Source organism: Aplysia californica, unplaced genomic scaffold (assembly GCF_000002075.1).
Source record: "Aplysia californica isolate F4 #8 unplaced genomic scaffold, AplCal3.0 scaffold00428, whole genome shotgun sequence".
Classification (NCBI taxonomy): Eukaryota; Metazoa; Mollusca; class Gastropoda; order Aplysiida; family Aplysiidae; genus Aplysia; species Aplysia californica.
In genome coordinates this window covers 122,134-146,881 of record NW_004797698.1, presented here as the reverse complement: position 1 = coordinate 146,881, position 24,748 = coordinate 122,134, and the positions used below count along the sequence as shown (strand labels likewise).

At 41.0% G+C, this 24,748-nt stretch overlaps 2 protein-coding genes across 5 annotated transcripts in view; one reads left to right on the top strand and one right to left on the bottom strand.

The window, feature by feature from the left end:
• Positions 1-11,399, top strand: part of LOC101864082 (RNA-binding protein 25) — a 69,384-nt gene extending 57,985 nt beyond the window's left edge. For all 4 annotated transcript variants that reach the window (XM_005104609.3, XM_013086029.2, XM_005104607.3 and 1 more), the window contains exons 4-7: positions 5,115-5,220; positions 5,705-5,813; positions 8,203-8,314; positions 10,058-11,399. In XM_005104609.3, the coding sequence (XP_005104666.1) occupies positions 5,115-5,220; positions 5,705-5,813; positions 8,203-8,314; positions 10,058-10,750 (1,020 nt within the window). In that variant the 3' untranslated portion in view covers positions 10,751-11,399. The remainder of the gene's footprint in view (positions 1-5,114; positions 5,221-5,704; positions 5,814-8,202; positions 8,315-10,057) is intronic.
• A 4,563-nt stretch (positions 11,400-15,962) lies between these two features.
• Positions 15,963-24,748, bottom strand: part of LOC101847675 (beta-mannosidase) — a gene marked incomplete in the record, with an annotated part of 34,662 nt that continues 25,876 nt past the window's right edge. Inside the window, 6 exon segments of the mRNA XM_035971396.1 lie at positions 15,963-16,287; positions 18,046-18,234; positions 19,497-19,675; positions 20,786-20,938; positions 22,290-22,437; positions 24,070-24,167. Coding sequence (XP_035827289.1) covers positions 16,057-16,287; positions 18,046-18,234; positions 19,497-19,675; positions 20,786-20,938; positions 22,290-22,437; positions 24,070-24,167 — 998 coding nt within the window.

Genomic DNA, 24,748 nt, shown 5'->3' with positions numbered 1-24,748 from the left:
CACATGCACACGCACACATTCATACACACACATAGGAACACACGTACACACACATACACACACACACACACACACACACACACACACACACACACATCTATGCACCCACATGTGCACACACATAGACACACACACACAAGCAAACATACATAATATACACACATACACACAAACACAACACAGACACACAGAAACACACAGAAACACACTAACAAACATAAACTCATACACTCAGCCAGACACACTCCAACTCATACACACAAACATACATACACACAGACACACATACAAACAAACACACACAAACAAACATACGCACAAACAAACACACATACACACAAACACACCCGCCACGTAGTCGTGAACTCAATATTCGCTTTACGCAAAAAAATACAAAAACTCCCCATGCAGAGGGCTTACCTCTCCTTTAATATCATCCTCACCAAAGCCAGCAAAACACGATCGCCATTATTTTCCTAGCAAACCGAGGCCCGCTTGTAAATTTGTTTAACAAAAAAGAGCATGGACCAGCACGCACAATAAGCTTATAATTCAGGTGGACATATAAACGAAAAGTCCCTTTCAGCAGTGGTAAAAATGGCATAAACCAGAAGCTATGCCACTTGGAATGGGAGCTCTTTCGGCCAGTTTCATTGGGGGAAATGGATACGAGCAGAGCTATGTGGAGGGTTTCTTGTCTGCATGCTTTCTTTGCTCTTTTTAAAAAACGTAGGCGGATTTTCAAAACTTTTTACACCCCCGTCGACACTATTTAGATCATTTAGGAGGCGGGCTTCGACCATGCCTGTAAAGGTCAATCCGAGTTGAGAGGGATACAAGATCTCAGCAGATGGTAGGAGATTCTCGTTATTAATTTTCTTCATGAAAATCGAACTTGGGCGCTCTGAATGTTATGGCGAAGCGCCTTACCGCTGCACCCATGACGCCGGTTTTCTTTGCTCTTAAAGCAAACAGTTTTATTCCTAAAAAATATTGTGGTCATCCTGCCTTTCATTTCTCTTCAGGCTTGCTTGTCTGAATGTTTATTCTTCTCCGAGTGGATGATTGGGGGCTGTTCCGGTTTGCTTTGTTCCTTTTTTCCCCTTATGAAACATGCCCTTATCTCTGCTCCTTCTTTTCTTTGTACGTTATACCGGGTGCCCATTCGCACGATCGGGTCGGGTCGGGTCGGGTCGGTTTGCAAGCCATATTGAGGGCTCAAAGCGGCTATCGTGACACAAACCGATCGCCCGATCGGCCCGACCCGACTCGATCTAATCCAGAATGGGCCCCCTGTATTACCCTGTAGTAAAACCTGTAATCTTCGACACTCTTTGTGTTGCCCGTGTCATAGTTATCTCTCTCTCTCTCTCTCTCTCTCTCTCTCTCTCTCTCTCTCTCTCTCTCGCTCTCTCTCTCCCTCTCTCTCTCTCTCTCTGACGATCATTCAAACACACAAATACAACGACGCACAGACACACAAAATAACCATACACCCACTCATGCAGTCATAGGTTTTTATCAGTTCCATGTTCTTATGTCTTATCTGCCCCTCAGGCCACAATGCACTGACACACAGATCCAAACAAACACCGACATACATAGTTATCTGTAAGAGAGAATTTTACATCCTTCTGTTTAATTGCGAAGGCTGAAATTGCTCATTCTGATTTTATGTAATGTAGCAGTTACTTGGGAAAGCTATACGAAACTTATTTTGTTATTTCCTTTCTCCTCATCTTCTTCCGTCAATTTTGCCCAGCCCAATTTTTTAAGGTCAGGTTTGAGTGACCCTATCTTTTATTTAACATAATATAATGAAATATTATTATTAATGATTCAGATGATGCAGAATGTATTTAGCTTTAAATTGATACACTGCATGAGTGGGTAGTGCAGGGCCTTAATGTGTGTGTGTGTGTGTGTGTGTGTGTGTGTGTGTGTGTGTGCGTGCGTGTGTGTGTGTGTGTGTGTGTGTGTGTGTATGTGTGTGTGTGTGTGTGTGTGTGTGTGTGTGTACGTGCACGCAGGCGCGATTTTCTGTCAAACAAAAGGATGCACAGATTCTCCTTTCTAGCAAATCATATGTATAATAGTTTTTTTTAGATCAAATGTACACATAAGAAATACAAATGCTACATAGAAAGTTTCACGCCACATAGAAACTTCAAATGTACAATAGGAAATTTTAGTGCACGATAGTGCGTAGCAAGTGCAAATGTACAAATAGTAAATCCAAATGTAACACAATAGCAAGTTCAAATGCCACATATCACAACCAAATATAATCCACAAAAATCATTCCGCGTGAGAAGCATTTTTAATGTGATCAAACTGAGTTGACGACAACCATAAGCTGTTTAATTTTAGGATGAATTGATCACCATAAAAAATCCCGAGGATGCTCCCGCTGAAAGAAATTCTGATAGGACTGAAGCAACCAAATATCAGTAATATGCATTTTGGCTAATGCAGAACATTTAGCGGTATAAATTTGCTTTCATCGATGAGACTGGTATCAAGCTGTCAACGAAAAGTAACCGAGGAAGCGTACACAGTGGTCAGTGCTTTGTTCGAGTAGTGCAGGGTCGAAGGGGACCGAACAGCACGATGACATTTGCTGTCAGTGACAAGGGTGGCCTGATCTTTCACGACTTTCAAGTAGAAGGAATGGCAGCTATCATTTCAACCCATCCCTCTAAGACACTGTTCCAACAATCCACACAACAAAGTATGCTTCGTATGTAACAACGCTTGTGCACAAAGGATAGCTTTAAATGGCAACTTGCCAATAAATTGGGGGTGAAATAACTCCCCTCCCCCCCTACACACCTTTCTGAACATCAATGAGAACGCTTGTGAATTTGGAAATACGATTTGAAACCGAGGCTCGGTGAAGCAAACACCAAATACTCACTCAGCTGACTCATCAACAGAGGATTTCCACACTTGCCCAGATGATGGAACAAAAATACGAAGCCGTGATTAGAGTGACTATGGCAGCAGCCTTCAGATCACCAATGCTAGCCTAAGCCGAAGTGTCTTGTAGTGCAATAGTATTTTGTGTAAATATAAGTAAACTTGGCCTTACATTTCCTCAAATTATTTATAACCTTATATATATGATGAGCAGTTGTAGATTTTTATCATGACCATTATTTTTTGTTTGAACTTGTTTATTTTCATTTGTGAGGCAGCGTGGTGGAATCAGGCCCTCGTCATTTTTTGGGCATGTAGAAATATTGGTATCATCTTAAAGCTTGTTCACTTGTCTTTATTTGGAGGGGGAAAAATGTCCATTTATATTGAATTCAAGTCGAGATATTTGCCAAAGAAGGAGGTGGGGGTCACCTGTTTTCAGAGGTAAAATTAGTGAGAAAATGGCCGCCAAAGATTAGGTATTTCCTTAGTTTAAGAGTCCGTGAAAATTGAAAATTTACATTTCTTGTGCCGTTAATTAACGTTTTTCAGAAAAGTCCACATAGAAATGAGTTCTTAATGTGCATGAAAGGTGTTGGGCCAAAAAACATAAATTTGATAAAAATTAACAAACCTGCGGAAAAAATGCGCGTTTCTTCAATTTTAATTATTTTGACGAGGGCCTGATTCCACCTTGCTGCCTCACATTTTCTTTTTTATTTTCATTACTTTTTAGCTTCGTTTAACATTTTCCTTTCGTCAAATAGACTCGAGGTGAAATATCTTGCCACTTGCATACCTTGTCCCATCTGTGAAAACGTTTCTTAATTTTGGAAATAAGAGTTAGTGGCGCGGGTAGCCTTGTGGTTAAGCTATCGGACTTGCAATCGTGAGATTCGGGTTCGGGGGTTCGAGCTTCAGTTCGGTCCCCGCGTTGTGTCCTTGGGAAAGGTACTTTACACAATTGTCCCGTTCAGATTGGTCCTTTCCGGGATAGACGTTGATCTCGGAGGTCCTACTCCTTAAATAACCTAATAACAAAGGATGGTAACACTTTCCCAATTGATGGAACAAAAAACCCAAGCTGTGACAAAAGTGAAAATAGCAGCAGTCTTCATATCAACGCAAGCCTATATTATGCCACAGTGTTTTGTTGTGCAACAATAAGTAATTAAAATTAAACTTGGCTTTAGGTTTCACTCAGTTTGTTCTCCATACTCTAGCATGTTGTTGAATTTTATCAAAACCATTCATTTCTGTTTTAAAATGTGGGTTTATTTTCGGGTTAAGAAAAATTAACAGTTAGTTTCGTTTCACGTGATTTCTTCCTTGTGGCACCACACGGCTTACATCTAACTTTTTCTTCTTACCTTGGTACACTTCTTGTAGACCAACGTTTAGCCTCCTTTTTCTTCTGTTCAAGCATATTTACACTTGAAATTGCGAAGTGGCATTTGAATTTGCTATGTGTTACATTTGAGATTTCTATGTTTACATTTGAACTTGCTATTGCTGTATTAGGACTTTTTATGATGTCTTTTGTATATTTAGATTTGTTAGGTGTAATTAATTTGGTCTTTCTATGCGGCATTTGAATTGGTTATGGGTATATTTGAACTGAAAAACTATGTAAAAGGAGATAGACAAATTGGAAGTCCAAGCCTCCTTGAGGTCGTTTGGAGAAAATTGCAAAAGATAGCAGGACTTAAGCATGATATACTACCGAGTTTGGGTAACTCGTATAACGACCATAGTCCTGCTATAAACCCGTCCAGTAATTTCATTCAGACGCTTTGTTGTGTAGTCTCACTTGCATATGAGGAAACAATTAACACTATTTTTAGCTCAATGTGACTTTGACCCTTTATTCTTCGACCTTCTCCAAATTAGCTGTGTGGAAGGTTAGCGTTAAATATCAATTGTCCTTATGTCCACTTTTTGTGTATTTGGTACTTTCTTGAAACACATTTAATCGTCGGCACTTATATGACCTAATTGCGTTGCAAGTGCCGTAAAACTCTTACCTGGAATGCCTGGAGGTGTCATCTCTGACTCAGGTATTGACGTGTAATGACCCTCCATCCTTCACTGGGGCCAGCTGCCGTTGCACATTCTGCTATACCTAGGCTAGTCCTTGTTTTAATGGAAAACTCTTCCTAAAACTTAAACAATGAATGTACACTTTTTGTTCGCAGGCTTACAAACTGATCTGCCCCACAAAGAAAGTGTGTGCTCTACAGTCTATTGAGTGGCCGCGAGCCATGAAGTTCCCGGTGTGCGTTCACGAGAAGCATCTTATCGGTGAGTTGGAGATTGAACCTCATAATATGGAAGAAAACACAACCCATAGACTTATGATAATATTATGACATCCTAGATTGTGCACTCATGTGTATTTCCGGTTCACTGTGGATTGCATCATTTGAGTCGAATCTTCAACTGCTTTTTCTTTCCTATTAAAATCTTGCAAACTGTTTTCGTTCTCTGTGAACTCTTCTTTTTTTTCTTCCATATTGAAATCTTCATTTTTTCAAAATTTTTTCCGTTTTCGTTGAAACCTTCAAACTGTGTTTCATTCTCAGAAAAAACCTTCAATTATTTTTTTTTGTTCACTGTACAACATCTCCAAATTGTTTTATATTTTCTGTGAAACGTCCATTTCTTTTGCCTTCCCATTGACATTCTAATATAGTGTAAAGCGCATAGAGCCTGCTGATGAGCGGGGATATGCGCTATACAAATGCTATCTATTATTATTATTATTAAACTTATTTTTCTTCCTCAGTGAAATCCAGCATCTGCAGACGAGCGCCACAGCCAGGGAAATGCGGCGCCCGCTTCGTGCGTTGGTATTTCAATGTGCACATGGGCGCCTGTAGCTGGTTCACTTACAGGTGGGTACTCGCTGGGACTTGCGTGGTTACGTGGGTGATTGGTGGGTGCTCTGATGTAGTTTGCTCCTTCTTTTCTTTTCTTTTTTTCTTTTCTTTTTTGCGTGGGGGGGGGGGGGTCTTTTTCTTTACTATCCAATATCTATCATCCTTATGTCTCCTTCTTTTTTGTGTTTGTTACTCCGTAATAACTCCTTAATCTTCGTTATTAATATGTGACCCATTTGTGTTGCAAGTACTTTTTACTCTGACTGAAATTAAAACCATGTGGTTTCCATGTCATTGAATTATTACAGTAGGTGTCAGACGCTAGCTGTGTATCCATAAAAATTATGTCAAACACTGCTTCAGGGAAATCTGTAATGGTTTTCTTATCATCTTCAGAATTGCTCAGATTTTGTGTAAAGTATTCTTTGTATTTATTATTATTTTCTTATTATAGCATTTCGAATCTTTGTGTTATGACCCGATGGAGTCAGACGCTCGTCAATTGTTTTGTGTTTTTTTGGCAAATGGAGTTATGGGTATCATCTTACACTTACAGCTCGAGCTTTTGTCTTGCTTTTGGTGAAACATTATTGAATAGAATCGAGATATTTGGGATTGAAGGATGTGGGGGACGCCTGGTGTCAAAGATGAAATTAGCCAGAAAATGGTCGCCAAAGTTTGGTGAAACTTATTTAATTTGCACCTGAGTTCACTGACATTAAATTGGGAGCGTCGAAGGTCGTGGTTACCAGATTGTTTCAATCTCCGAACCAAAATGCTCAAAAATAAAGCCTGTAAAAGCAAGTCTCTGTTTTTTCTTTAAACAGCCACTTTAAAAATTTCGATAGTTTAAGACGTCTAACCAGCAACCTGTCTGAGATGTAGCTATTAGGCGCTTAACCATCTCACAGGGAATACTTGAGTTCGAGTCTCATATGGAGAGAGAATTTTGGTCAAGTTACAGCGACATTCTACCTGGACATTATATATCTCTCAACCAGGGTAGGCCCAGACTAGCAGGGTCGAAGCAGTCTGTCTCTTAGATGACCTGAATTGGGTCGATGTTTTGTTTTAGTAAGAGATTTACGGTGCTCGCAACTGCATAAGGTTATATCAGCGCGCGAAAAAAATTGGCTTTATTCGCAACAATTCACCGCACAGCCTGGTTTTGGTCAATATTTCTATTAAAATGTTGAAAATACTAAAAATTTGATGTCAATAGACTCTTGATCTAAAATATCTTTTTAAATAACATTAAAAATGTTAACGTTTTTCACAACTTTCCACTGGCCTTTCTAAAATCAAGGATTCTGTTGGGATCATCGACGGAAAACAGATCTTGCAATTTTTTGCGGCTAAAATATTTCCTTCGGGTCTTTCCGAAGTCTAGACATTCTGATAAAATGTTACTAATGATAAAAAGTGTGTCTATGGAGACGCTCAACAAATTCAGTATGATACAAAACGGCCACACTTTTAAATAGGTATTACAATGTTTTGCCAAATAAGGTTGCGTATCAACAACAAGGTCTTCGCGTCAAATAAATCGTCAGAGTATAGATTTCTGCTTTGCTTTTTGAATGCTGGTGTTTTTAACTGATTTAAATATTTTTGACGAGCGCTTGATTTCACCATCATGATCATTGCCTTTCTCACCCTGGGTCAGGATATAGTCCACGAACAAACACTCTCCACCTTTCCCTATCCTTGGATAGTCGCTTGATCTCGGCTTTGTCCGCTGCCCTTCATTGTTCCTGTTGATGCAGAAGCTCCTCCGTCTCCCAAGATGGAAAAATTATAAGACTTGTTTGATCGTGTTTCTATAACCTTCCCTTTTTACTGGTTCGGGTAGTTGGCCCTCCGCAAACTGTCACTTTTCGGGTGGCCAGACCTATGCACCTTTAGTCGCCTCTTACGACACGAAGTGTCACGGCAGATGTATTCTTTACTCCCCCATAGTAAAACTATGTGGCCCCCCCACCTACAGGGGCGTTTTCACCATGATGCTACATTATTGTTATTATATTCTCTTTTACCCACCTAAATTACTTTTATGGGTGGTTGGGGGGTGCTCTGGTGTGGTTTTCTCCTTTTTCCCTAGCAAACATCTATCGCCCTTATCTTCCCTCCTCCTTTTTGTGTCTGTAACTTGCTAATAACACTTCTAATCTTCGTTACCCGAATTTTCCACTTGGCACAGTCCTTTCGGAGATGGACGTTAAAACTCGGAGGGCCCGCCTCTTGAATAACCTAACATGACAGTGTTGATAGGAGGGTCAAACCTGTACATTTTCACCATTGTCTTACTAATCTTCGGCACTTATATGACTTTATTGTATTGCAAGTGCCGTAAAACTCTTATGAAAACTAAACAACAACTACTTTTGATTGTTTTCTCCCCTAGCGGCTGTGGCGGGAACTCCAACAACTTCCGCACGGCCGAGGAGTGCGAGACGCGGTGTATGACGTCAGAGGATGACACCACCACCTCTGGGCTCCCCAGCCGCCTCAATGGGGTAGGTCACGTGATTAATTTACTTTTTTCCTTGAACAATTTTAACGTTTTACACCACAAATAAAAACAGTTTAGGTATTTTAGGAGTCGGTAGATCCTATGTTTTTGGGCTAGCTGTAGTTGATTAGGAAACAGCATGTATGACGTCAGAGGATGACACCACCAGCTCCGGGCTCCCCAGCCGCCTCAATGGGATAGGTCACGTGATTAATTTACTTTTTTTTAATGAACAATTTTAATGTTTAACGTCTCAATCAAAACGGTTTAGGTATTTTAGGAGTCGGTAGCTCTATATTGCGACCCTATGTTTTTGGGCTAACTGCAGCTGATTGGGAAACAGCATTCCTGCCGAAAGGCGGGAATACTTGATAAGTCAAGACGCCTCTGAGAAATAGAATTCACGTCTTTTTGGGTAAAATGGCGAAGAGCTTAATACCGGATGCCATTGCTGACGGGATAGGACCGGGTTGGGTCGAGTTGATCGCCCGACTCGTCGTCTGAAAACAAATGCGTTTGTTTTTTAGGCGAGGAGTCGGGCGCTATCGTTTGTGCCACGATAGCTCCTTTACGCCCTCAATCTGGCTAGCAAACCGCCCCGATCCCCCACATGGACACCCGTATAATAACTACACCACAGACGTCGTTCGCACGATTTGTTAAAGATCCAGATAGCGCTGTTCTTTGTGAGCTACTTGTTATGAATAGATCTGTTCATGTCAGTAAGTGTGTATGTACATATACGTGTTTGTTTGTTTGTTTTGTGTGTGTTTGCGCTTGCGTGTGTGTGTGTGTGTGTGTATGTATGTATGTGTGTGTGTGTGTGTGTGTGTGTGTGTGTGTGTGTGTGTGTGTGTGTGTCTGTTGATAAGAGCTACAAAATAAGCAATCCTAAAAGCTACAGCATTTTGTGCAGGCCCCTAGCTGAAATTTGAATAAAGACAGAAAGAGTACATGATCACCCAATTGTAAATCGGCACGAAACTTTTTTTAACCAAAGAATTCATTACACGCGAAATAATCAATTTCTGTAATAAATCAGTGTTGTGTTTTTGTCTTATTAAGGGTTTAACAGCACTTACAAAACAAATAAATCTTATAAGTGCCGACGATTAGATGTGTTACATACACGGAAAAGAAATAGGACAGCTGCGGACGTGTATTATGTTTCACTAGGAAAAAAGGAGCAAACCACACTGAAGCACCTGCCAATCACCCACAATTTTCTGTTTTGATTTTTAGACCAACACAATTTTGAAGCTTTGGAACAAGCATGCGTACATAGCATTGTGTTTTACTCAACGCCAAAGTGCTTCTGAACTTGGCGTGGTTCGAGTAAAATTCGTAAAATGTCAAATAGTTTCAGCGATAAATCTGTTTTCAGTTTTGTTTTTGTATTTGTTTTTGTATTATTATAATATCTTCACGATTGGGATCGAAAATGAGGCCTCGCAACACGCAAGAGAAGATAAGACGGACGAAGAATACATTAGATAGAAATTATCCTATTGAAAGGCAATTCATGTCATTGAATTTTCTCTGTTCATTGAATTGAATTCCGCCGTATGTACCTGATGGTATATGTAGAAAGTAAGTAAGTAAGTATTTAATTGAATGTCTTTTCTTGAAGAATTCAGAAAGCACAGGAAACCACTATTGTTTAGGTACTGAATAATCTTGATGGCAGTAGTTTATTACTAATAATTTCAGTAATAAGTCTGTTTTTGTGTTTCTCTTTCTTTTTCAGATCAATACGATTCTAGTCGAGGACGAGGCCTCTCAACCAGCAGAAGAAGATGACGTAGAGGAAGAATACAGGCGTCAACCCAAGCTCATTCCCGCCCCCGCCCGGGCCGCTGAGATCATTGACCTGGATGACGACATAACCGCTTCCTTGCAAACAGATCGGAGAGAGGAAGACCTGGGCATCAAACGAGCTCTTCGCAAAGAGAGACGGAGGCAACGTCGATTGAAGAAAGAAAGAAAGAGGAGGCGGAGGAGGAATAAGAAGAAGAGGAAGAATCGAATTAGCCCTAGCGCCGCCTACTCTAAATCAAGGGAAGTAACCACAGATACAGCAGAATCCAGGGATCCAGACCGGAGCTTAACTCCCCTTGAGCTCGGTCCGAACTTCGAGAGCGGGAAGAAGAACCTGGCGGAGGCGAGCGGGAGAGGAACAACTCACGCGGAGTTTGCACCCGAGCAGAGAGACCTCTTCCAGCGAGAGTGGCTGATGGACAGAAGATTCCGTCGCCAGAGGAGGAGAAGGAGGAGGAGGAGAAGGAGGAGACAACCACACCCGACCTCCGCTTTCTCCAGCACAACGAAGGGTGACCTCAGCCCGCCCAAAGTGGGCGCACACCAAGACACGTATTATGACAAGGTGCACCTCTTTGACATCCTGGAGAAGCCGCCGCAAGATCAGCCACAAGATACCTAATCTCAACACTGAGAAGACGCAAGTAAACTAGAAATTATAATATAGCCATTGACGCACATACATTTCAAACTACTGGTACAGACGAGACGATTACAACAAACATGAACTGCAAGAAGTATCGCAGTTCAATTACCCCCCTTTTTTCATAAAGGCCACACCATGTTGTGAGAGCCAGGGCTATATATATATATATATATAACTCATCCCGAAAAATGGCTCGGGACGGATATGTGAAAAGGAATACACGTACCTGAAACACGAGAATGTTTTTAAACACCCCCACCCCCACCCCATTCTCTAAACCAGAATCTTCCCAGCCTCTTGGGACCAATCGTTGCGCCTGGAAAAGGCTGCTCTAAAAATAATTGTGTGACTTGCAGGTCAAATCCTACCCGAATGCAGTACTATTTTGGTTTCGCTGACGCTGTTTACCATAGAACAATTATAGGTTTGATAGCCCTTAAAGATTGAAAAGGAAAATATATTCGTAGATAGCAATATCTTACAATTACAAAGTTGCATCTGACATTTTGGCCGGTTTGAGTTTTTAAGACCATGAGCTCAAAAACCAAATTTCCTATCTGCTGTAGCAATCTCGTAAGATCTTTCGGAGTCGTCATCAAGATATTCAATGAATTGCATTTTTTTTTTTAAAAGCTTGACGTGTTGTGAAACTCAATATTTTTATGTCAAATTTCTCTCAACTAGGAACTGAGCAGATAGAACTTTGTAAACCTGAGGTAGACACATATCAGTGCTTCCTTTTAGCTTGTTAAAATGTTGGCACTACCACAATGTGTTCAGAAACGGGCAGAAAACGTTACCTGTCTACGAACGGACAAGTCACAGCGAACAAAAACAAAACAACAACAACAGCTGAACTACATGTATATATTTAAAAAGTCCCACTGAGAGAAAATTTGGACAGTTTTTCACTGGGAAAATCCGGTTTTGATCATGGGTCATGTTCAAGGATTTGGTCATGTATTAATTTAACGGAGTTTCCCTATTCGTGGGCTATGCATATCCTTGAAATTCCTCTGTTCATGGACTATCCATTTCCTTGAATTTCCTCTGTTCATGGGTTATATGTACATGAGTTATATGTACATGGGTTACGCATTTCCTTGAATTTCCTCTCTTCATCGGCTATGCATTTGTCCTGACTCTGTTCATGGGTTAGGCATTTTAATGAATGTTCGTTGTTTTAACATTCAGGGAGCACTAGAAACCACTGTTGTTAAGGTACGGAAAAAACACGACAACAATGTCTTACATCTCTGAGAAACAGATTGATTTCACCCCACCTCCACTTCCACCCCCCACGCACACTACCGACAGACGGACAGACAGGCAGACAGACAAACAGACAGGCAGACGGGTGGACGAAAGGACAGACGGGTGGGTGGATAGACAAACGAACTGGAGGAAGGACGGATGGACAGATGGATGGACAGGTGGGTGGACAGACGTACAAACTGATAGACGGACATACTCCCTACCTAAAACACACACACACACATACATACACACCACACACACACATATACTGATATACACACATACACAAATACACACACATACACACACATACACACACATACACACACACACACACGAGCATCCCCCTTCAAAACAATACACACACGTACGTTCATTTTCCCCGCTCTTCTTCTCTCTCCTATTCCTATTCCCGTGATCTTTGTATCTTTATATTTATCTTTCATGTTTTCTGGATCTTGTAACCAGAAGACAATAAAAAGAGGAAAGCGAAAAGGGTTGAGGGTTGGGTGTGGGGGTGTGGGGGTAGGGAAAGGACGACACTGACTTGTTGATATACCTGTGTCAAGCTTGTGAAAAAAGCGTACTACAATATTATTACTATGTTTACCTGCAAGTTATAGATTATTATAAAGGAAAACTCAAAACGTAGCCCATGCACCTACCATCCCACATTTAGATAGTTTGCGCCAGGGAAATTTCCTGAAAAATATAAAGAGATTATATTATGCATTTCAAAGGTCACACAATTTAGTTGAAAGATAATCCAATCTGCCTCATATGCATTAATGAGAAGAGAATTTGAAGAAAAAGATCATTTTCACCAGAACTTCAAGTACACTCCCAGCCCGCTCCTTTTTTATTCCACATCCTTACCCTTGTTTTTTTCTGCTTTATTTTGTTTTGTTTGTTTGTTTTGTTGTTTTTTTCCTCTTCTCTTTACTGGCAGCCTTGTTAACTGAAATGACTAATGTGAAAATATCGAAGCTGATTGTTCATTTGCCTATTATCCTCTTTGTAGGTCGTGCTCTTTTAACCACTGTCTGTATTTAAATGTATTTTATGTGTGTCAAGTGTTCGTGTCATAAAATAATATTATAATCTGTCTTATCGTTTCTTCGACTCCAAAAATTCTTCACCCTCACCCTCACCACCCCCCCCCCCCCCCCCCACCCACCATCCTGAAAATTTCACGGTCGATCGAATCATATAGATCTAGACCTACCTACCCTGTGGTGTGGCGGTTTGGTTCTTCGCTGTGGAACGCAGGAGACACGAGTTTGATTCCCGAGTGGGGACAATCTTAATCGAGTGTCTCGGTCTTCTTGTTTGGATGCTGTAAAGTCCCCCTGGGTCTGAGTTGGCCCTGACAGGCAGGGTTGGCCCGGCTTTTTAAAATGGTCTAAATTGTGTCAATGAGGGATTAAAAACAGGCACGTCGTGGAAAACATGACATGACTACATTAGCGGTAACAATTCGTTGACGCTGCGTCTGATTTCTTTCCTGTCGTCTGCATATTATTATGTGTCACGACGCGCGGAATCAGGCGCTCGTCGATGTTTCAGCATACTATGGAGTTTTCGATATCTTTTTTTAAAGCTTGTTCATTTGTCTTGCTTTCATTGAGAACCAAACACACATCTGTCTTGGATAGAAGGCGAGATATTTGTGATTAAAGGGGTCGCCAGGTTTCAGAGGTAGACTAAGAGAAAGACTGACAAAGTTTCATAATTTCTATGGCTTGAGAGTCCTTGGGAACTGAAAATTTACGTTTTTGTGAGTTTAATCAACGTTGTTCAGTAAAAATCCACTCAGTTCAAAATGGACATAAACGATGCTGAGCCCAAAAAAAATTCGATAAATTATTGTCAAGCCAGCGGAAAATGCTGGTTTCTTGGATTTTTAAAAAGTTTGACGATCGCCTGATTTCACCATCATGCCTCACATATTTCCTTTTTCATCTAGATCTATATCCTGTGTACAGTATAATGCCGCTGACTAAATCTGTGAAGCTACCAGGCAAGATAATGTTATTTGTATAGCATGAAGTTGTGTTTTGTCAGCATTATCGTATATGGTGTTTCATTCATTTACGTGTTTAAAAACCAGATTTTCTTCTTAGCAACGAAATGTGGCTCTGTTATAGAACGTTTTAACAAAATAGGTTTAACAAAATATAAAACCAACATAAGTCCCACAATAATTTCTGTTTTGAAGAGCTTTAGTGTACATAGAATGTTAATCACATTAACTCATTGAGTACATGCATTCTGGTCATTGATTTAAAGACGCACTGGGTTTGTTGTTTGGTTTGTTTGTTTGTTTTCTGTTTTTGTTTGTTTGTTTGTTAGTTTTGTTTTTGTTGGGGGGGGGGGGAGTTAAAAGATAAGCATAACCTCGCTATTTATTCATTCACGTTATCCAGTTCTATTTTCTTTATCTAAAACCTAGAAAAGACAGAAACTACTCGCATTCTATGAAATATTCAACCATGTTTCTGATGTGTGTATGATAGTTGGAAATTTGCCGAAAAATGTCCTTCAGTCTGTCATCTTACTATTATTCATTATTTAAATACATTTTGCGTATAACGTAGTATTAATATTAAAAGACGGATAACGCAATTGAGGAATGCCCAGTGCGTATCATAACGAAAAGATACTTTGGTGTTAAATGCTTCGTACTTATTTTCACATTGCAATAACGTATTAAACGACTTACATCACAAACACAACGTTGTCACGTGTATTATTCATATTTTTTGTGTCCGATCACTTGATGATTTGATCCCAGAACTGGGGTCTGCAGAGATGGGGTCTTTTCAAAATGTTGTGTCCACAATATTTTCTTAATGAAACTGGTAAAGGTTTAACGCCCCTACCAACACTTTTAGATTGATGCGTGTTTAACGTCCATCCCCGAAAGGACCGAGCCAAACGGGAAATTCGCGTACAGTTCCTTTCCCAAGGACACAGCGTCGGATCGAGCTGAAGCTCGAGCTCCCGAGCCCGCAATCACAAGGTTTCGTCACAAGGTTACGTGTCCGGTTGCCTAGCCTATAATAGGCCACCATCGCCACCCTAAAATATTAAATAATTCATATAAACAGTGTATAATTAATTGCAGGGGTCCCAGGATGGGGCTAAAATCGTTATTTAGACAAGTACAGACTTAGAGTTTGGCCAAGCAGGTTTGAATTGAGAAAGAAAATGATACCCCCCCCCCCCCAAAAAAAAATGTAAATCCAAGATGGCCGCCATAATATTGAAAACCATAATATTGGCGACCATCTTGGATTTTACGCCCCATTTTAAAATTGCGACTTCTCTGAAGTTTACAAATGAATATGCTTGAAAATGTGGTGCAGATGGTCTGGATTGAATCCACGCCCAATGAGTTGTTTGTAATCTTGGGTTGCTTCAGCAGCTTTCAAAGCACTCTGCCTGCTCGGCTCTGTCCTATTTGAGACCTTGGGTCAGCGTGTCATTGTGTAAGTTTTATGTCCCTTTCAAGTTTTGTCAATGTTGGCGTTTTCACTACTCCTTCGACACATTTAGGAGGCGGGCGCCTCTCAACAATCTGAGGTCATCTAAGGGGCGGGACCTCCATATGCAACGTCCATCTCCGATAGGACTGAATCTTAAACATGTACCGAAACAATCCGAGTTAGGAACACCCTTTTGAGGATTCGAACCCGGACTATCCAGTCTGTAGTGCGGCATGATGCCAACTGAGTCAACGGTGCACTCGTCTTATTTGAGGCAAGATGACCCCCCCCCCCAAAAAAAAAATACCCCTCCCCAGAAAAAAATATTTTTAAAAACCAACAACAACAAACAAATAAACAAACAAACAAACAAACAAAAGCAAAAACAAAACAACTTTTAAAAAACCAGAACAAACAAAAATAAAACAAACCAAAAAACCCCGATGATTTTCTTTCTTTCAATTTTCTTGTACTGCTGTTTCCTGGTCAACCGTGTTCGGTTTAAAGGAACACCACTCTATTACGATCATATCCACCCTATTGGACATCTGACAAACTTTTCACTTTTAGATTTTCTTGCAGCTTGGCAGCTGTCACATCGTTCGCGGCATAGAACTTGACCGTTGCTGTCGGGGTGTGAAGGTGAAAGCCGTTATCAGAGAACCTGCCAAGGACGTCCCCAGCAGACAGCCAAACGTAGAGGGCAAAAGCATCAGAGGAGATGTCCACTTCGAAAACTTGTGGGGAAATATTCCTGACTGCGACAACCTGTAGAGAGATCAGAGATAGTTTTTGCGTTTTTGTTGTCAATAATTTTTTTTAAAAATAAAAATTACATTTTTTTAAATTTCGGAAGAGCAGTTTTGGTTTACAACTGCAATATATAAACAAACATAAATATATAATTACCGTAAAGTATCTAATGTGCCACCCCCCCCCCTTTTTTTTAAATTCCAACCCCCCACCCCCCACCCCCCACCCCCCTCCTCCCCCGTTTTTAAATTTTTGATCATTTGTGACCCCCCCCCCCCCCCCAACTTTATTCTTACCCACTCCCTTTTTTTATTCGATACCTTAGAGTATAAATACATACACAAATACATATATAATTATTATTATATACGTACATAAATACACAATATTTCACCAATACAGAACAATGTCAAAACCATGACATTGCTGGTCGCCACTGTGCAACGTTCTGGGTTGTTTTTATAGCTAGGGTTGTCGTGTATTGCTCAAGAACAGACCCCAGTGTCCACCCATCACTGACACATGCTTGACTTCACTATTAAGTCTAAACTCACTACTCACTTAGCCACTAGCGACCCCAGTATGTAGATCAAAAGTCTCAAACTAAGCTTACCCAGGGGCCGGCCACCGTATGGTGAGTCTGTGTGAGCCTGGACCGCATCAAGTATTTCACAAATAAGTCAGTGTATGGATTTACCGCCTCTATCAACACTTTTAGGTTATTTTAGAGGCGGAACCAAATCGAGCCAAATGGGTTGATATCCTTGAAAACTCCACAAAATGACCTGAGTGCAAGAAAATCCAAGTTGGGATTCGAACCTGAGCCACCCACTCTGTAGTCCAGCATGAAACCAACTGAGAGCCGCAAGGTATTCCACAAAAAGGTTGCAAGTACTTTTTTTTAAGTACCGCTGATCTAATCTTCTCAATCTTTATTGATGGCATAAGTAATTAATGAAATAATACAAATAATTGTGTTACCCCAGATTTCTCTTTCTCTCTCTCTCTCTCTCTCTCTCTCTCTCTCTCTCTCTCTCTCTCTCTCTCTCTCTCTCTCTCTCTCTCTCTCTCTCCCTGTATTTTTCTCTCGTTTTCTCCATCCCCTTTTCGCTCTCTATCTCTCTCTCTCTCTCTCTCTCTCTCTCTCTCTTTCTCTCTCTCTCTCTCGCTGTCTCTCTAGCTGTCTCTATCTCTCTCCCTCTCCACACTCTCTCTCCGCTCTCTCTCTCTCTCGCTCTCTCTCTCTCTCTCTCTCCCTGTATCTCTCTCTCTTTCTCCCCCCCCCCTCTCTCTCTCTCTCTCTCTCTCTCTCTCTCTCTCTCTCTAGCTCTTTCTCTTTCCACCTACCCCTCTAAAATTAGTATTACACTGACCAAGGCAAGACGCATAATGTCCACAGAATCTCAGAACGAAGTCCTTCGGAGCCAGAGAAAAAATAAAACCCCAGAACAAGCAAACTCATAAAAAAACGCCCCAAATTGTTGACTCATCATCATCCAGTGCCAGATCTGCGACAGACATCCGCAATCATGGTTCGCTATTCATTCCTTTGCTCGGATGTTCTAAAAAAAAGCCACGTTTCCCTGATCTTTCCCTCTTACCCATTTGTTTAGGTTCCCCAAGTATGTTGTTCTGAGCCTTCCACTGCCTCGCTTGCTCTCAATTTTGCCAGTGAGAGCTAGGTGTTCAAGACCCTTATGTCTATTTATGTGTCCCAAAAACTGCATTTGTCGTTTCCTGATTGTTTTTAACATTTAGCGTCCCACTACTCACCTTAATTTGAGCTCGAGGCAAGTTGGAATACTTGGGGTAGGAGAGGAAGAGCCAAGTGGTGGAGGTCACGGCGTTATTTTTGTCTGCTGTGGAGAAGTGGAGGAAACAGTTGTCCCTGGATGCACAGTTAGCCTCACTCACTAGCTGGCTCACACTGGCTGTGTACACAGAGTCTGCTGTAGTGTTGATCTGAAGAAATAAATGAACAATAATAGGAAAATAGGGAGATTGAGGCCTTGAAAAATAAGGCAGCGTGGTGAAATCAGGCGCTCGTCAAAATAATGAAAGTGAAGAAACTGGCATTTTCCCCACAGGTTTGGGAATTTTTGTCGATTTTTTGCTTTTTGGCTCAACACCTTTCGTGTCCATTAAAAAACACATCTCTCTGTGGGTTTTGCTGAAAAACGTTAATCAAAGGCACAAACAATGTAAATTTTCAGTTTCCACGGACTTTTTAAGCTAAAGAAATTAATCAAATTATTCAAATGGGGCGGCCATTTTCTTGCAAATTTGACATCTGAAAGCAGGTGACTCCCACCTCCTTCAATTGGTAATATCTCGACTTGTAACCAAGATAAAAGGATATTTTTAGAAATAGAAAGCCAGACAAATGAACAAGCTTTAAGAAGATACCAATAACCCCATACACCCAAGCGCCTGATTTCACCGCAGTGTCACACAAAGTTTATTAAAGTTTAGTAGAAAGATTGACTCGCCAGAAAGCACTATGACATTGTTATTTTCCCTGTCTGTCCGTATGTCTGTTTGTCTGTCTTTCCGTCTGTCTGTCTATCTTGCTTCTTCCCTGCACTTTTGAAAGACGGACAACTGCATGCATACAATGAAATATACAAATTGTTTCTGATTCAAATTTGCCACAACGTTGTCTTTCTCTCTCTCTAGGCTCTGTCTCTCCTCCCACCATCCCTCTATCTCTCTCTCTCTCTCTCTCTCTCCCTCCCTCTCTCTCCCTCTCTCTCTCCCTCTCCCCCCCCCCCTCTCTCTCTCTCTCTCTCTCTCTCTCTCTCTCTCTGAAAGGATGAAAGTAACTATTGCAAAGGAAACAGGAAATGCTGAGGGTTAAAAATGACTGAAAATGACAATAGTTTTTTAAACATAAACCGATTTTTAAAAAACAACCACACAAAACACTTTGCTATTCAACTTTGGCACAGACACCAATAATGAAGCCCATTCTTTGTGAGGTGACTTACTCCAGTATAGGCTGGGCCTTCTTTACTATAATATAAATATTTATTTATTTATTTATTATTATTATTATCATTATTATTGATAGTAGTAGTAGTAGTAGTAGTAGTAGTAGTAGTAGTAGTAGTAGTAGTAGTAGCCTTTTTTACAACAACACAATTTTCACACTACACGCTTTTTAAAATATCAGAAAGCAAATGAATTACAAATGTACATGTATGTCAAACGGAAAAAAGACGTACCGAATAGTCTACATTCCAGGACTTGAGGGGAGTGAAACTGGCGTAGTTGTACATGGTCAAGGTCAAACGACCGGAAGTCGCTTTGTTAATGGCTGCCAAGGTATCGGAGACGTCTGGTGCGGGTACACTGCTCTTCTTGATGTCGTCAATATCGCTCATGGGTTCAAATCTCAGCTCACCTAGGGCGAGAGAAAGTGGACTTGAGATAACCGGTCAGTAATAATTTCTAGAAATATGTAAGCGTTTTTACGCACCCATCGATACAATTTAGATATTTACTAGACGGGATACGTCTGAGCTAAAGGTGACTTTCAACGGCCCTACGCAGGTATACTGTGTTTCTTGATGTTGTTCATATCGCTCATTGGTTCAAATCTCAGTGCGCCTTTAACATTTTAAGGAGAGAAAGTGGAGGGTTTACCTTAGTTTAGTGAGAGTCTTTCGGCGCTCGCAATCGCATAAGGTCAAATGAGTGTGTAGTGTGAGGTAACCGGACAGTAATGATCTTTTTAAAAATATAATATTAGTGTTTTTACGCCCCCAAGGACACAATTTAAATCGTTTAGGAGGCGGGCTTCCGACCGTGCCTGTCAGGGCCAACCCAGTTTTAGAGGAACATATATCCCAGCAGAGAGACTGAGATACTCGGTAAAAATTGGTTGCCCATTCGGAAATCGAACCCAGGTCTCATCTGTGCGAGAACGAAGCATCTAAGCGCTCCACCCCTGACGCTGGTTATTTGGTCCTATTTTTTTCTTTCTTTTTTTTTTTTGGGGGGGGGGTATCAATGCGTAACGTTTTTTGTTTGGCTCTTCTTTACGTGAGGACAGATGCAACGCAGAAAAATAAAAGGAGAGGAGTGTATGACATTATATAGAGATTAAAAGTAGGCTATTCTTAAACATACCGTCAGCAGTTTAAAGCAAATTGTTCGACCTCAGTTTTATCTTCCTTCTTTAGAATTTTTCAGAGGTTGACAAACGTAATGACTTGCAACATGGTGCGTGAATGTGGGGTAGAAAAGTGCGTGCACGTGTGTGTGTGTTTGTGTGTATGCGTTTGTGTATGTGTGTGTGTGTGTGTGTGTGTGTGTGTGTGTGTGTGTGTGTGTGTGTGCGTGTGTGTATGTATGAATGTATGTGTGTATGAGTGTGAGTATGTGGGTGAGGTAGAAAAAAGTGGTGGAGGGGGGGGGGAGGGATAGGGTGCGTCTTTGTTTGTATGTGTTAAAGAAAAAAGAGAAAAACAAATATTGAAACAAAAAACGAATCTGGAGGAAAAGTAAAGACCTGTCACATTGTCCCGTCGCTCCAGACTGGGGACCCCATCCACGACCATGTAGACGTTCAGAGTGTTGTTGTCCTGTAGGTACGGAGACACCAGGGTCGGCTGGAAAAAGTGCTGGGCGTAGTAATGTAGCATCTTCCAGCGGCCCTCGTAGTCTGAGGAAGGGGGGTTCGAAAGTATTTTGCGCATTTGAGTTTTGTTTTTGTTTGTTGTTTAGTTTTGAGCATCCTGCAAATCAAGAGACAATCCGTTTCTGGAGGTAACATTATTGCGACTTCTTCGAAAAAAAACCCAACATCACCCCCCCCCCCCCCACCCCCACTTTTTCAAAAATTCGTTTTTGTATTCCACTAAGGTGTCGAAGTTTGCACAAAAGTGTTGTTCTCAAAACAAATTAATTTGCATAATATTATGAATAGATTAACTTATGTGCAGACAGATACATGCTCACTAATGCACGCAGAATACTACGCACAACTAACTTGACACACATTGCAAACACACACAAATACATCCCAAAATGCACAGACACTCACACACACTCACAGACACACACACTCTCTTTCTCTCTCTCTCTCTCTCTCTCACACACACACACACACACACACACACACACACACACACACACACACACACACACACACACACACGATCGAACATAGGCCTATACCCAAACATGTCAATGACAGATTTGGCGATAGCTGTCAGCGAGAGCAGCGATTTACGTATTACGATGTTTCTGGGTGAACTAACCCGAGAAAGTTAAACAGTTATCTCAAAAGTTTTAGACGTATATTATTACCACCAGCACCTCCTTAATCTGAAAGCAGTATAACATTAAAGTTAAAATAAGATAATACTTTATTGTCCCAGAGGGAAATATTTCTTGGCTGTACGAGACCGTAAAAACACATGCAGGTATACATAGAAATTAAATTACACATTACTCTCAGTGATACTCTGAGAACATACAATATCCCACCCAGCCTGACAATCAAACTTGCTAGAGACAGAAAGCTCTTTCTACCTTCGACGCCCAAGAGGTACAAGAGGGCGGACAAAGTAAAGTACATGTAAGTAAAGTAAGTATTACTCTTATGAAAATTCAATATGAAAAGAAAAGCCATCATCATCATCATCATCCGGTGCCTTGCCGACTGGCGTGGGCGATCATGGACCTCCACTTCACTCTTGTCTTGCGTTGCAGCAATGGTGTCTGTTGTTCTTGTTGCTCATAGCCATGTTGTCATCTTGCCCAGTATCTTTTCCCTCTGTCTGCCTCTGCCTCTCTTTCCATCAAACTTGCCTGTTGTTACAATATTCTCCAATGCTTCTTTCTGCATTGTGCGTCCGAAGAAATTTGCCTGTCGCTTTCTTATATTATTTGCCATAAGCTGTCTTCTACAATTTGCTTCAACCAAGAATTCATTTGTTTTTCTACCTGTCCATGGGATACGTAGCATGCGGAAAATAAAAAAAAAGCTGGCAATAATGTGAGAAACCCACCAATCGAGGCCCAGGTGGGCGCCTGCCAGATGTCATTGAGCTGCCAGTAGAGGGCGCCCATGGTGAGTCCCCGGCCGTCAGAGAGAAGTCTGGACTGGTAGCGCCGGTAGTGCTCGCTCTGGGTACGCATGGACATGGCCTGGTTGATCTGAGGAGGCATAATGATATGTGAGGCATCGTGGTAAAATCAGGCGCTCGTCAAAATAATGAAATCGAAAAACCGGATTTTCTGTACTTTTTTTTCCGATATAGCAATTTTTATCGAATTTTGGTTTTTTTTGGCTCAACACCTTTGGTGTCTATTAAATAACACACTTCTGTGTGGGATTTACAGATAACGTTGCTTGCGGACAAAGAGAATGTAAATTTTCAGTTTCCAAGACTCTCAAGCTACGGAAGTCACCAAACTTTGACGGTCATTTTCTCATTAATTTTACATCTGAAACCAGGTGACCCCGGCCTCCTTCAGTAACAAATATCTGGACTTCTATTCAAGATAGGTGGGAATTTATTAATTGAAAGCAAGCCATATGAAGTGGCTTTGAACTGATACCAATAACTCCACATGTCCAATTTTACGAGCCAATGGGGACTTAAGAACATTATAATTTTGTGTGAAAAATTGTCCGTCTCTATCCATACAATTTAGATGCATTACAAAATAGGCATGATAGATTTGAGGATACATAAAATTGTATCTGTTTTGTAGGGTGTCATTCTGTGTCAGGAAGTGTGCCTCATTACTGACACAACTGAGAACTATTTTCGAGACAGTCCAGGTTCAGTGCGGCTCTGGGTGGGATACACTGTCTCAGGAGACAGTCGGAGATACTTGATAAAAAGTGATACAACCCATAGACTTGTCTTATCATATTATCCTAGACTGTACAATCTGAAACATTTCCGGCTCCCCGCGGAGAGTGCCATTTGACTTTATTTGAAACGGATAAAGGGCATAGGGTGAAGATGCTGGGAGAACTCGACTATATTGAGTAACCCTAGTGTTTTGCTCTATATTATTTGGGTGTAATGGCACGGCCTGCAGTGTGCACTCTTCGCAGCAAAGTTTTGTTAGAGAGGAAAAGCGGCTGGCTACGACCTGTGCGTGGTCTACGTGCACACGTCTTTGATGGAACCTAAGGAGGAAGGGAGTTGTATCCTCTGACGGGAAAGCAAAGTCGAACCAGCTCTAACGGCCTCCTGTATAAGACAATCACTTGTCCTAACGGCCACTTGTATAAGACAACCACCTGAACAAACGACCACCTGTATAAGACAATCACCAGTACAAACGGCCATATGTATAAGACAACCATCTGTTCAAACGGGCTCCTGTATAAGACAATCACCTGTACAAACGGACTCCTGTATAAGACAATCACCTGTACAAACGGCCACCTGTAGAAGACAATCACCTGTACAAACGACCACCTGTATCAGATAAACACCTGTACCAACGGCCATTTCCCTTTTCCTCCCATGCGTATTGTTTGGTTGGGTTGGGTTTTTTACATTTAAATGGCACTGCGTAAGACAGCCACCTGTCTAATACGGCCCCTTTTCCCCTCGGCATTGTGTGGCTGTCTTATTACAGTGCTTTGACTGTAAACCACTAAAATCCCAGAGACATTTGAGGCGATAAACCAGCGACGAATGAGCCACACGTTTTGGGAAACCTTGACAGCTTTCTTTCCAAAGCTTGACAAAATATACGAAATATCTCCTGCTGTTCAAAATAGAAAAAGAAATGGAAGTTAAAAAAAAATCCTCGCGTGATTACCTGTGTGAGGTAGATGTAGTCGGTGAACTTGACGGCAGCATCCGACGAAGTGGACAAGTCTATGTGCAGAGCCACTTCTGCTGCCATTTCAGCGTTTCCTGATAAGGAGAAACCGTTCAATATCATTATACTATATAATATTAATATCTTATAAATACAGCAAAAGTGATCGAGGTAAGCAGAACGACAAAACTTTATAATATTTTTTTTTAAGATAGATAAAAATCGACGTGACGGTTTCAAACATACAATTACATGTTTGCTGTATGTGGGTGGTTGACGGGTAGTCTAGTGTGGTTTTCTCCATCCTTCCTATCAAACATCTATCTTCCACTTCTCTTCTACTTCTTTTTATGTTTGTTACTCTCTTGTAACACCTCTAATCGTCGGCACTTATATGATCTTATTGTGTTGCAAGTGCCGTAAAACTCATACAAAAACTAAAATCAATACTTTATAAAGTATAATAACAGAACATTCTTATTTGTTGACAATGGGAAATCGCTGCTATTGCTCGTTCACATTCATGTGTCCGCGGAAAATCACACCGTTTATTCTGCTCGGATTTTTGTATGTGAGTCTAAAAGTTGGTTGAACAAGAAAAGCTAAAAGCCCTTTATTGACGATATTTGCAAATTAAGGTTCCAACACCGTTTCTTTGATGTTGCCTATAGCCCCC